Source organism: Leuresthes tenuis, unplaced genomic scaffold, assembly GCF_036924035.1.
Source record: "Leuresthes tenuis unplaced genomic scaffold, fLeuTen1.0.hap1 SCAF_23, whole genome shotgun sequence".
Classification (NCBI taxonomy): Eukaryota; Metazoa; Chordata; class Actinopteri; order Atheriniformes; family Atherinopsidae; genus Leuresthes; species Leuresthes tenuis.
The window spans coordinates 5,172,187-5,185,067 of record NW_027325377.1 but is presented as its reverse complement, the minus strand read 5'-3'; the positions used below and the strand labels follow the sequence as shown (position 1 = coordinate 5,185,067).

The window sequence follows — 12,881 nt, the reverse complement described above, 5'->3', positions numbered from 1 at the left end:
ACTTTCTTGTAATGTTTTAAAGTTTTCTGAGAAAATTTTCTGAGGAGCTTGGCATTGGCTGCTTTTTCACTCATTTTCAGTCCAGTCCTTGAACCTGACCAGGAGTGTTTCTTTTTGTTTGCTAAGCCACTTAACACTAACCTACGAATCGTTCAAGCATAAAAAAATTTTTTTAGGAAATACCTGTCACAAAGACACATCATTTGTTCCCATTTCTTTAGTTGCATCTATGAAAAACAGCAAAGAAAACACAGTTTGACAGACAGAAAATAGGATTTCTGCAGCAACAAGGTGATTCCCAAAGAGCTATTAGCTGAAAACTTGGCATATCTCAGCATGGTGTGCAGTGTGTCCTTAAAACATTTGAGGAAACTGGACAAGTGGAGGACAAAAGAAGAAGTGTCAGGCCTAAAAAACTATCTACAGCAGATGAACAGGATCTGAAAGTGATGTCCTTAAGAAAGAGGAAAAAATCCAGCAAAGACCTGACAGGACCTGAGAGATGCATCTGGACCTTCAGCTGATCCATCTACTGTTGGCCCAAGCCTCATCAGAAATGGTCTCCATGGAAGGGTGGCTGTCAAGAAGCCATTCTTAAGGAAGGGGAACAGGGAGAAAAGGCTGAGCTGTGCCAAATGGCACAAGAAGTGGACTGAAAATCAGTGGCAACAGGTCTTATGGAGGGATGAATCCTCCCCAGAGCCCGGACCTCAACATTATTGAAGCAGTGTGGGATCATCTGACAGAGAACGGAACAAAAGGCAGCCCACATCCAAAGAAGAGCTTTGGGATGTCCTTCAAGAAGCCTGGAGAACTATTCCTGAAGACTCCTTAAAGAAATGACAGAAAGCTTGTCTCAGAGGGTTCAGGCTGTGATGGAGAATAAAGGAGCGCAGACCAGATATTGACTTTCAGGCTCCTTAAAATTGCACAAACTCCGTTTTGTCCGTATATGCTGTCGCTACATTTATATTTGCACCTTTCCATAAATGACTGCATGTTTTCTCCCTTATCCTAGCATTATATAAAGAAATGAGCGGTGCTCAAGACTTCTGCACAGTCATGTGCCACTTGACTTCCTTTTGTAACGTCCTCTGAAGTGTTGGAGACATGATTGTGTGTCTGTGTGTGCAGTTCGCCTATGACAAGCAGCAGGAGGTGAACGTATCCTTTCATATCAAAGACAGAGACACTGAGAGGAAGATTGACAGCACCCTGACAGGTTGGTGTATGACTCACATAAACACACACCTCCCAATCACACATAGATGGAAATATAAAGGGACGTTATCACACTGCTTTAGTTTCCAACTTATTTCCCTTTCAGCTCCAGCTGCTTTATGATAATTAGCTCTCACCTCTGCTCTCCTTCTTCTTCTCTCTCCACCGGCTCTCTGACAGTCGTGCTGTATAACTGCTCAGTGGGAAGAGAGGACTGCAGTCTTTGTAAACATGCTGATGCTAAATACCAGTGTGTGTGGTGTGCAGCCTCACGGGCCTGCATCTACAGGGAGATTTGCCCGTCACTGCAGCCTGCACAGTGCCCCGACCCGGAAATCTCTGACGTGAGTCTAAAAAACTGAGGCCACGCCCTCTTATGAATATCTCAAATAATGTATAAGGTCTGTGTTTGAGAGCCATCTGGATGTCCAGGATGATGTTATGATGAGTAAAATTTTTCTCGTGGTAATGTCTGCCCAGCTCTCATCACAACGAGTAAAGAAAAATCACCTTAAATGTTGCGGATGTCTGTTTCATCTGGCTCCCTTATTGGTATCCAGCAGACAGCTGACTGTGTTTATTTGCTTATAAGCCGATCACTAATGTTGAATGGACATCTCTGACCATCCAGGGCATAAACACAGAACCTCTGAGTGTGTCCTTTTATCATCGCTTCTTCACTCACTGGCTCATTTTAAGATCTCATCTTTTAGGCATCTAAATTTCAAGAGGGTCAATTCCCTCTTGACGTTTCAGCCTGTGACAAATGAATTCAGGACAATAAACACGTCAACACCAATAAACACACACTTCGCACCAGATCCATGACAGCCACCATTCCTCGCCGTGGTAATGAGAAAGCATCTGACCAGCATTTTGTTGAAATGAGATGGAATTTAGAGGATTTTTAAAGGGGCTCTCAAGCTGAACAAATCGAGCATAATCTGTATTCTTGACACAAATAAGAATGATCTACATGTTATCAAAGGTTCCAGAACTAATAATCAAAGTTTAAAGCTGTGATTGTTCCAGAGATGACTCCTGGATGCTGTGATGTGGTTCAGGCAGAAACAGGAGAAGCTCTGTGGGTTGCTCTGTGTTGCATTTTCTCTGCTCATTGATACACGCGGCAAGCTTTCGACATAAATCACAACACTTCATTGAAAATGTATCTTATGCTGTAAAAAGCAGCACGCATAACTGCCTCCAGTGATTCCTGAAGGATGAACTGAAGAAGAGCTGCAACTCTCACAGCATGCTGCAGTTACAGGGAAGTGACATACATCGAAAGCAATCATACGGATGACTGAGGACGAGTATGATTTCACATGTATTTGAGAGGGAATCACAAGTGCAAGATGACGACACTCAAAGAGGCAGAATAAGGAACATTCAATTATAGTTGGTGGCAAGTTTTGGTTTTCAACAGCAGCGAGTCCAGTTTCTTGGTCCTGATTAGTTGTTATCGTCCCCAAAGGTCAAACTCAAATGTTTTGGGTATAATTAATGTAGAAATAAGTAACGTGTCCCCTCATTAGTACTAAATTCCTTTATTTCACTGACCCTCAGAGGATTAATCTTAATTAAGTTTCCTTTAGCAGAACAAACATTTCAGTCCCATAAATAAGGATTTACTAAACACTTATAACATTAGGATTGACGATTGGTTATTCTGGAGCATTCTTTTTTTTCCCTTTCCCTCTTAAAATTATTTAAATGCTTCCTGCAGGGCCCCACCTAGTGTGTGGAGACCAGTATCTGAAATTTCTTTACAACCACAATGCCAAAAAAGTTGGGACACCGTGTAGCTTTAAATAAAAACAGAATGCAGGGATTTTGTTGAAAACAGGACCCTGTGTAGCACCCCCTGTTCTTTTAACAACAGTCTGTAAACATCTGGAAGTGAGCAGACCAGCTGCTGGACCTTGGGGAGAGGACTGTTGTCCCATTCTTGTCTGTTATGGGATTCGAGCTGCTCAACTGTCCCAGTTGTCTTTGCTGTATTTTGTGTTTCATGATGTTTTCAGCTGGTGAAAGATCACTAATGCACCCCCATGCTGTCAGAGCTGCAGAGCAGATGAATTAAGTCATTTATGCAGGTTTTGCATGAAATTGTGGTTTGTAAAACTGGTGGGAAAATATGCCTCTGAACACACGATTGATTCATTATGTTGCAGGTAGTCGCAGGCCAGCGTTTGGCTTCTCTCTGAGGCCGTTTTTGATCATGATTACAATATATTTTTGTAAAGAAGAGTCCCTTAAGTTTATTAGGATGAATGCAATCATCAGGAGAGTTTCTGTCCATCGTTACATTATTTAACTGCATTTCTTTCCATCACATCCTGCTTTTTTTTCTCTTAATGCACGTTGCACCTCAGAGTTTGATTTTTATTCAGTTTGTCTTCTCTGGCTGCACGACTTCAATATGTTTCCCATTTTCTCTGGAACATCAGTCATTTATTTCAAGTCCCGTCTTGATTTCCTCTGGGCTGCAGCTGATTAGGTCAGAATTTCGACGTTATTTTCACAGAAACATTAGAGCTTGTAGAGGAGAGTTTATAACTGGCAAAAAGACGAGAGGCGTTAGATTTATAGAAGCAATTTAGTGTTTTACTCCTTGTGTAAGCTATGGTACCCTAAATCTCGACAGACATATGCAGCATTTTTGAAAAATGCATCTAGCAGTAGATTACACCTCTCTGTGGGATTTGCCTTAATGCCTTTATGGATATTTATTGCTTTCCCACGTTGCAGGAGGCCGAGAAAGTGTTGTAACTTTAGACAGAAACATTTGATATAACAATAAATCTAATTATAAGGCAGCTCTTATCAGAAGTAAATATTATGTACCACAGCAGGTTTACATTTTTCCTTGTTTTTCACTGCGTTTACTTAATAGGTGCACTTACATTTTATGGTGGGTGCAGTCCACTTGGAATCATTTATACTTTATTATTAGGAGCATCTGGAAGACAATGATCATGTTTCTAAACATTGGTCCTGTTTTTCCAAAAGATTACCAGGGACAAAAAATATTTGGAATTGGTCCAGTAATGAGTGAGAACAGCCAGCAGCTGGAACACTGCTGCAGCGTAATCCCACAAGATAACTCTTTGCATTCAAGTGAAAAGTCTGGTTCCTGTCAATGTTCTGGTGTGAATTCCTGTTCACTGAAGCCATGTCAACAGAAACCTAAACTGGTAAATTACCTCCACTCTGCAGAGGGTCTCTCTGCTCTCAGAGCAGCATTTTAATTCAGAAAAAGATGCTTGGTGGTGGGATTTTTTTCTTTACCTAAGGGTAGCTGAGGACTCTATACCTTTTTTTTTTCAAGTTTGTACTATTGATCGAAACTCTGAAGGGACATTATAGCCAGCCAAGTTAGAATCCCAAAGTCATATAAAAGCTCATTTTTAAGCCTCATCATCACTGTTGACTTCTCTGTGTTTTGTTTTTTAAGGCTTATGTTAAGAGCTGTTTAGACACCCAACATTACTGCAATGATTTATTTTTTTTGGTTCTGTCGCCGTATTCGTATGTCTGACCAGACAATGCACTTATATTCATCTCAACCAGACACCATAGAGTTTAGACACAGGATTCCCCTTGTGGCATGAGATTATGCTTTTCATGGTTGACAATAAAATGTTCAGAATATAGTTCTTCATTGTCCTGCGTTGCTATGATGCAGGCCCAAAAAGCGAGAGCATACTCCATGTATTCAGACTTCTGAATAACTCATACAGTATACAGCTTCTACTTTATGTATGTAGATAAAAAAAAAAAACAAGTGGGATACACACAAAAAGAATGGATATCAATACCAACTCAGTTCAAACTATAAAAGAAAGTAGTTGCAAATGATTTCCCCAAAAAAACAAACTGAAAAAGTTTAAATTAAAAGCGTTGAATATTCAGAACAGAAAATAACCATCACATTTCACAGGGTGCTTGAAAAATAAGTCGTTTCACAAATGCTTTGAAGTTAAGGGACCAACAACAAACCAAGAATTGCCTGAAGCTGTCATGACCAGGTAAATGCTGGAAAACAGATTTGGGGATCTGAATTTGTTGAGCCAGGCCTGGCTATAAGCCTTTAAAAAAGTTTTTAGTCTAATCTTATAAGTAGAGACTGTGTCTGCCCCCTTAACTCAAAGTGGGGGCTGGTTCCTCAGGGAGGGCTCAGTTCTGAATTGTACAGGTAGCCTGTGAAAAGGTTCCTATAGGGGAAAGATATGGTCTCCCTGGCTGTTTCCTGTCAGTACTCTGAATTAGCTGAAGATTTATCAGTTGGGACACCCTGATCACATTGAGCTACAACAGTTCAGCCTTGAAGTAGCGAATGTATGCATTTACGTTTTAGCATCAGCCTGAGACAGGAGTTTCAAACTATAGCAAAGTTGCCAAAGTGAAAGAATCGACTCTGGGCAACTTGCTTTATTTGTGAGTTAAAGCATAAGCCTTTGTCAAAAATAGCTCCAAGGTTCCTGAAAATTGTACTGGAAGCCAAGGTAATGCCATGAAAATAAAGTATGCAATCAGATTATATGTTCCTGTGGTGGTTTTCAGGCTCAAATACAATTATTTCTATGTTGTTAGAAATTATTAGCAGATCTTGTTATGTTCACAATGCAGGCCTATTTTAAATGAGAGATTTTTGTTTTCTGGCTCCATAGACAGATACAGCTGTGTATCAGCAACGTGACAAATGGAAACCTATTTCATGTTCCCCGATAATATTACCTAAGGGGAGGAAGTATAAGTTAGATAAAGAGTCTCAGCACAAATACATCCACAGAAACATTGAGGATTAAACTGTGTACATGCATTGTGGGGCGCTTTACCTCATTCATGTCTTGTTCATTTGAATGAGCCATGTACTTTAAGGCCAGACTGTTTTTAGTTTTGCAAAGAAAAATTGGACTTTGTGGAGGATTGAGGGTTAATGCATTTTTCTGGAAAAAATGAGGGAAGCAAAGCCTAGGCCAATTTTAAATTTAAGGAAGATTTATTCATATCAGCTAAAGACTGATGAAGTGACAATAGAATAATGAGATCTGGGGTTGGAACTGAGGGACGCCTATAAAATCCAAGTGTCTTTTGTCCTGTATGCAGCAAAGCTTAATGTGATTAAATCTGTCCGTACACAGACATCATTCATGTTTTTATACCAAGCTCTAAAACTGTAAAAAATATTCCGAGGTCAAGATTGATTACTCCGAATTTTTGCAAAATACTTATAATATATCATTATAATTACAACAGCATCATTTGAAAGCCAAAAGGCCATGTTTTTTAGTAAGCAGAGCCAAGTGATCTGGTTCACTGAAAAGAGCTCACGATTTGGAACATATGCTGTAGATTAGATGGACTCTGACACAACACAGTTATAAGAGGTGTTACTCCTCCAAAATAACGGAAGATCTGGACGGGAGGAGGACACATGTTAGACACGCGTCAGTCTCTGTTGGAATCCAACCTGTTATTTTGTAACAACTTTGACTATAACAAAGTTTTAGCCCTTGGATTATATTACAGGTGTTTTGCGGGTTTCTGCCAGTATGGGACCATTTTAAACATTTATCCTCAAAATAATGCTGTAGAGAGGTGTTCCACTGCCCACTCTTGCATAAGGCTTCAAATCTGTTTTCACCTCTGACTACAGCCAGTGATTTTTGAAAATGAACTCCAATTAAATGGCTGCATAATATTAAAAATGTTTTCCTCCCCCTGCTGCAGATCATCCCACGCTACGGCCCTCTAAACGGTCAGATCTCTGTGACTATCAAAGGCTCGAACATGGGAATAAAGAAGGAGGACATCAAAAAGATCACAGTGGCAGGAGTGAACTGTGTTCACCTGGAAGACAGATACTCCGTCTCCACCAGGTAATAACAAGAGCCACATTAACATGCAGACAGAAGCCCAGCTGTTGCCTGTACACTTTGAGGTGAAGCTCTTTACAAGAGCCTGTGACAGCCTGCTTACATTCGTTACTACTGATAACTGAACATCTCCTCTTTGCCATAATGAAAGCTTACTTCTGAAAAGGTGGGATGTCAATAGGGCTGCTTGTTATCTTTGTTGTGTGTTAATTTTACAAGGGAGTCTCGTTTAAGTGAAAGTTTGTGCGATGGACCTTTGGTGAAAGCTTTGATCTGGTAAGTAAGAGTTTGCCTTAAAATTAGATTAACTGTATTTGTATCAGATTGCCTCTCATTTAATTAACAATCACTGGGCAAACGCAGCAGCTTCTTGGAACAATAGAACAGTACTCTTAAGAGTATAATTCAGTGTTTTGTTGTTTCCTGAGCCTCTATAATTTCAAACAAAATGTAATCTGTCATTTTATTTGATTAAAGCCCTATGTAAACACACACAAGTACAAGGAAAAGATTTTTGCTATCTTCATGGACTAACAAATTTAGAATTGGATGCTGCAACACACTCATTAAAAGTTGTTCCAGTGTCATGTTTCCCATCATGTTCCATCAGCTTCCTTTTAAAGACACTTTTTAATGCTTTGGGAACTGAGGACACTGATTGTTGCAGTTTTTCAGAGGAATCTGTGTCCATTCCTGCTGAATCCAACATTTCAGCTGCTCAACAGTCCGACAGATGTTCTGCAGGCAGGCAGCCGAGCTCACACACTCTGAGTGTATGAAGCTGCTGGAAGTCCTGCAGAATGAGGTCTGGCATCGTTCTGCTGAAATAACCACGGACCTCCCGGGAAAAGACGTCACCTTGATGGCAGCATCTGTCTCTCCAGAACTCCAACATCCAGCTCTGCATCAGTGGTACCTTCACCCAGATGAAGCCCTCCATGCCATGGACTCTGATGCAGCCCCAGACCATCCCAGACGCTGCTTTAAACCTTCCTCTGAGAACAGCCTGGATGCTCTTTCTCATCAGTTTTTCCCAGAAGCAGCTGAAACGTGGACTCATCTGCCCACAGAACACGTGTCCACTGTCTTTCTGTCCCTCTGAGATGAGCTGGAGTCCAGAGAACTGGGCCGTGGTTCTGCTCAGAGCTGATATATGGCTTCCTCCTGGTGTGATACAGCTTCAGCTCACATTTCTGGATGCAGCCGTAGACTGTTATTATTCTGCTGATTGTAGAGTCTTCCAGAGCGCTGATATTTGTATATTAACTGATTTGTCCTTCCGTCGACTCTTCAAATCATAGATTTCTTAATATTTTCTAAACTTAATAATATGGACGATGAAAACCCTGAAACTCATTTCCCTTTTTCTTGTGTCTGGTAAATGAAGTGCAGCACAATTGAAGTTTATTATTATTATTAGAATCCATCATTGATGAACTTTAAAAGTCAAGTCAAGTCAAATTTATTTGTGCAGCACATTCATGTACAAAACAATTCAAAGTGCTTTACATAAAATGAAAGCATTGCAGCAGGGAGCAGAAAAAGCATTAAAAATATGTAAAAGAATATAAAAAGAAAGAAATAAAATAATTCCAATTAAATTAAAATTATTAAAACCAGCAACAGTCTAGATAAGTTAAAAGATACCGTGCAGATTTCATGCATAGACACATGAGAAAAGAAATGTTTTTAACCTGGATTTAAAAATGTCTGCATTTGGTGACTTTGGTGCATTTAATCTCCTCTGGCAGTTTGTTCCACATGTTTGCAGCATAGCAGCTAAATGCTGCTTCTCCATGTTTAGTCTGGATTCTGGACTGGACCAGCTGATTAACAGATGAGTTGCTATTTAACTAAGTGATTCCTCTTTGCATCCTCAGTGTGGTGTGTGAGATCGGCCCAGCAAAGCAAGTCCCACCGTATGACCTCCCATTTGAACCAAGCAACAGCGGAGCAGTGGAGGTAGAAGTAGAGGGAGGAAGAAAAGGAGTATCCAATGTCATATTCACCTACCGGGTGAGTCTGAAACTAAACCGAGGAGACTACAGAATATACGTGCGTTTATCTACAATCTGCTCAAATGGTAATGAGCACATGAAGCCTTCTTCAGTAACATTTTGAAAACATATTGTGATTCAACAGATTTATTTAATGTTGAGTCTGAGCAGATGGTTCACACCAGTTGCTGGCAGAATGAGCATTATTTTAATCATTAATAAGCATTGAAAAAATTGAGAGATGCAGAGATTTAGATGGATCCCACACAAGTATTATTATTCAGGTACAGCAATCTAAAGAGGAACATGAAGGTGGAGCTTTGTATCTGCACCAGAACATGAGAAGATTTTAAGATTTTACTTATCAGGATCTGATCCTTACCTGGTCTTAAAATTAGGCAAACACAGCCTGAGAAGAACAACAGCACACAACATATTGTCGTTATTTAAGCTAAAATGCAGCAGCAGTGTGTGAAAAACTAAGTGAACCCCCTGATCCAGCAGCTTGTAGCAGCAGCTTCAGCAGCAGTGTTGCAGTAATGGTTTCCTGTGGGACGTTATCAGTCTCTCTCATGGTTCTGGAGGAATCTCGGCCCACTCTTCTCTCCAGCGTTGCTTCAGCTCATTGAGGTTTGCAGCATTGGTTTCTGCACAGCTCTCTTAAGGTCCCACCACAGCATTTCAGTCAGGCTGAGGTCTGGACTCTGACTGGACCATTGCAACACCTTGAATCTTTTCTTTTTCCCACATTCTGCTGTAGATCTGCTGCTGTGTTTGGGATCATTGTCCTGTTGATGAGCCAGTTTCAGCCCAGCTTTAGCTGTGGGACAGATGGCAACCTTTCCAAACAAGCCATTGTTCAGTCTTTTTCTATCTGTACTGTCATGAGCTTTATCATTTAACCAGCTAACTGAGTTCTGGGTTTTGAGGATCTGGATGTCCTGAGGACTGAAGCTCTTTTTCAGTCATGTGACTGTAGAGGCATCTTTGCAGTCTAAACAGTCCATTGTGGAGGAGTCTCTCAGTCACAAGGAGAGAAGTAATTGTAGCAGGAAATGATGCTTAAACCTGCACACTGCTTACATGCACATCAGTGAATAAAGAAGCTCATCAGTGCAGCAGTGAAAGACAGATTGCGTGCTCCAGTGTGCATTCTGTCGCCTCATTTATCCCAGAATTTCTCTGTATTATCTCATGATGTTCTGGTGCTCCATTCAAACAGAAGTTTAACTTTTAATTCACTCTTTTCTATTCGAAACACTCTTTAATTTGTGTTACTTAATCATTTTGGTTCTGCGACAGGGAGGTTTTAGAAATTGTTGAATCGAGCATCACGAAGCCTGCAGACACTGCCTGCACACCTCATCAACATTTCTGTGGCAATACAGAAGATTGCTCGTTCCAGCTGCTTCAGACCCCGCAGATCAAATCCCAGAAACATTAAAAGCTTTGTGATGAAGAAAAAACCTCTTCAGTACGGGGAAATCTGCTCCCTGAAGAAGCCACAGTGCATAGACATATTCCATGTATGTGAATTCAGCGCTGTGCAGAGCTCCATTCAAATTCCCGCAGGTTTTTCTCCCCACATGCCACAGACGGAGACATAAGAATTATCCGAATAAGTTTCACCTGCTGTTCTGTTTTGTTTCTCAAACTAGTTCACATTCATATTTGTTGTTTGTTTATTTGGAGGTGACAAAAAGCTAATTACAGCAAACTGCTGAGACCAGAATGACTCATTTCCTTGAGCAGTTGGGATTCTCTGACTGTAAACACCACAACTTGGGGTTCAACATTTGCATTGTTATCTTAATGATTCATCTTCTGTCAAAAAAGAAACATTAAAGACTAAAGCAAAGCAACTTAAAGTGATTTAACCGCTTTGGGACATTTAATTTAACCGCTTTGGAACATTTTCAGGTCAGCTGCATAGACTGCAGGGCAGTGTGACATTGTTTTAGGAACAGAATGACTCAGGATAACAAAAGTGGTACAAGTAATCTACTGACTGATGAACAAAACATGAACCTGCATTTGCTTTTCTAAGTAACTGGACATTTTAGGCATAAAAGCCAAACATCTCACTGAAGCCTCTCGGAATGTGAGCAATTTTTCAAAATATCTGGGGTTTTGGAACGATAATGAGGTAAAACTTTACTATTTATTGACATGATTTATACACCGAGCAGAACATTTGCAGGGTCCTTTCCCTGAATCCTTCCGTGTCCACCACAGAGGCCGGGGACTGGAGTTGTTTTGCCCCCTAAAATGGCCACAGTTTCGGTACTAAACATTTTTGATTGCCAGAGTACTCCAGCGTCTTATTGCCACCTCTGTGTCTCTGTCATCTCATAGCTGATCTCTTGTGTGGCTCATAAGATATGTTAAATTAAGGTGAACCTAAGGAACGTGGTCACAACAGTGAGGAGACACATTTTTTCCTCAGGTCTGAATGAACTTTTAATTCTTTCTCTGATGCCGCTGCTGAACTTGTGCAGCAGAACAAATATCTTGTACTGTAATCGACAGCAACTTGAACTTTGAGCCTTACATTGATGCTTTGTGTTAAAAAGGCCCATTAATGAACTCATTATGATGAGAAGCTTCATTGTTGCATTGTTGACCCAAGTGTTTTATTGTTGTTGGATGAATTCTTGTTCTTACCCTTTCTTGTGTCTGCTGGTATGAGTCACTTTGTTAAACAGAAAAATCCCTTGCAGGGTATCGTTAGGAATGCAGCAAACTTGAACCTTAGACCATAGTAGTATCTGTATCTGGTTCTTTTGATCCAAATGTGGCCATACGGTGAACAAGATCTTGTTGATAATTTGTTTTAAATTAGGAGTTTGGACTCCGAAAACAGGAGCAAATTCAGTCATTAAGTTTTTAATGAGCAGCTCTGAGCTGTCGTCGTTTCACTCTTCTTTTCATCCACAGCCCCCGATCATTACACCACCCACGAGTTGTTGTTTACTTGTATGCGTTTCATAATTTACTGTGGGGAAACATGAAGTTAATTAACCTGAAAGTGAAGCAGGCTTTGAAGGTGGACAACAGCAAGAGTACTTCTACAAATCAGGTTGGTTATGATTTATGTCTGTGAAGAAGTACTAACCATTTAATGTCCTCAGGCCGTTCAAAGTGTTTAGTTACGTAACTACCAAAGTTGGCTCTGTGTATCTTTGAAGTGCTGCTTCACTTTCAGGAGCTGCAGGGAAATCATCTGTCCTCTGATTGGACACTTTGATTTGTGACTGAGTTGTCACCGTCCAATCAGTGCAAGACATGAAGACGGGGTCAAAATTCACACACAGTTTGAAAACTTTGACTTTTTTCTACACGCACACAAACTCAGGCAGCTTTATTTTACATTGTGACAAAGATTTATTCACGACTGCAATCTCAGGGATCGTTCATTTTCAAACTCAAAGTCTTATTTGACTAATCTGAGCCAATGCATCACACCAGATCAGTGCCAAAAGTTTGGAACTGAAGGAATCTTCAGGAATCTGGGGTAAGTTGACCCATCGTCTGTATCTTGGCAACAGTGCATCTTTATTTTTAAGCACACATCATTTCTGCCAGACTCTAAAAAGAAAAAGCCCACGGGACAGTTTAGGTCAAACTGTTTTTGACTTTTGACTGAGTAAAATCAGATGTAATAGCTGCCACATCATTGCCAGTTTATCCAGGTCCAAAACATTTTTGGTACTTGTTGGTAATTTGTCATCATATAAAACCAAGCAAATAATTTATTTGCCTGAATTAGTAAACTAAC

The 12,881-nt window shown here is 40.4% G+C and overlaps 1 protein-coding gene across 2 annotated transcripts in view; it reads left to right on the top strand.

Annotated features, from left to right (window-relative positions):
- The window catches only part of LOC140283036 (plexin-B2-like), a 203,997-nt gene that overhangs the window by 156,304 nt on the left and 34,812 nt on the right, over window positions 1-12,881 (top strand). For both annotated transcript variants that reach the window (XM_072377661.1, XM_072377660.1), the window contains 4 exons: window positions 1,135-1,222; window positions 1,402-1,565; window positions 6,961-7,109; window positions 8,987-9,122. In XM_072377661.1, the coding sequence (XP_072233762.1) occupies window positions 1,135-1,222; window positions 1,402-1,565; window positions 6,961-7,109; window positions 8,987-9,122 (537 nt within the window). The remainder of the gene's footprint in view (window positions 1-1,134; window positions 1,223-1,401; window positions 1,566-6,960; window positions 7,110-8,986; window positions 9,123-12,881) is intronic.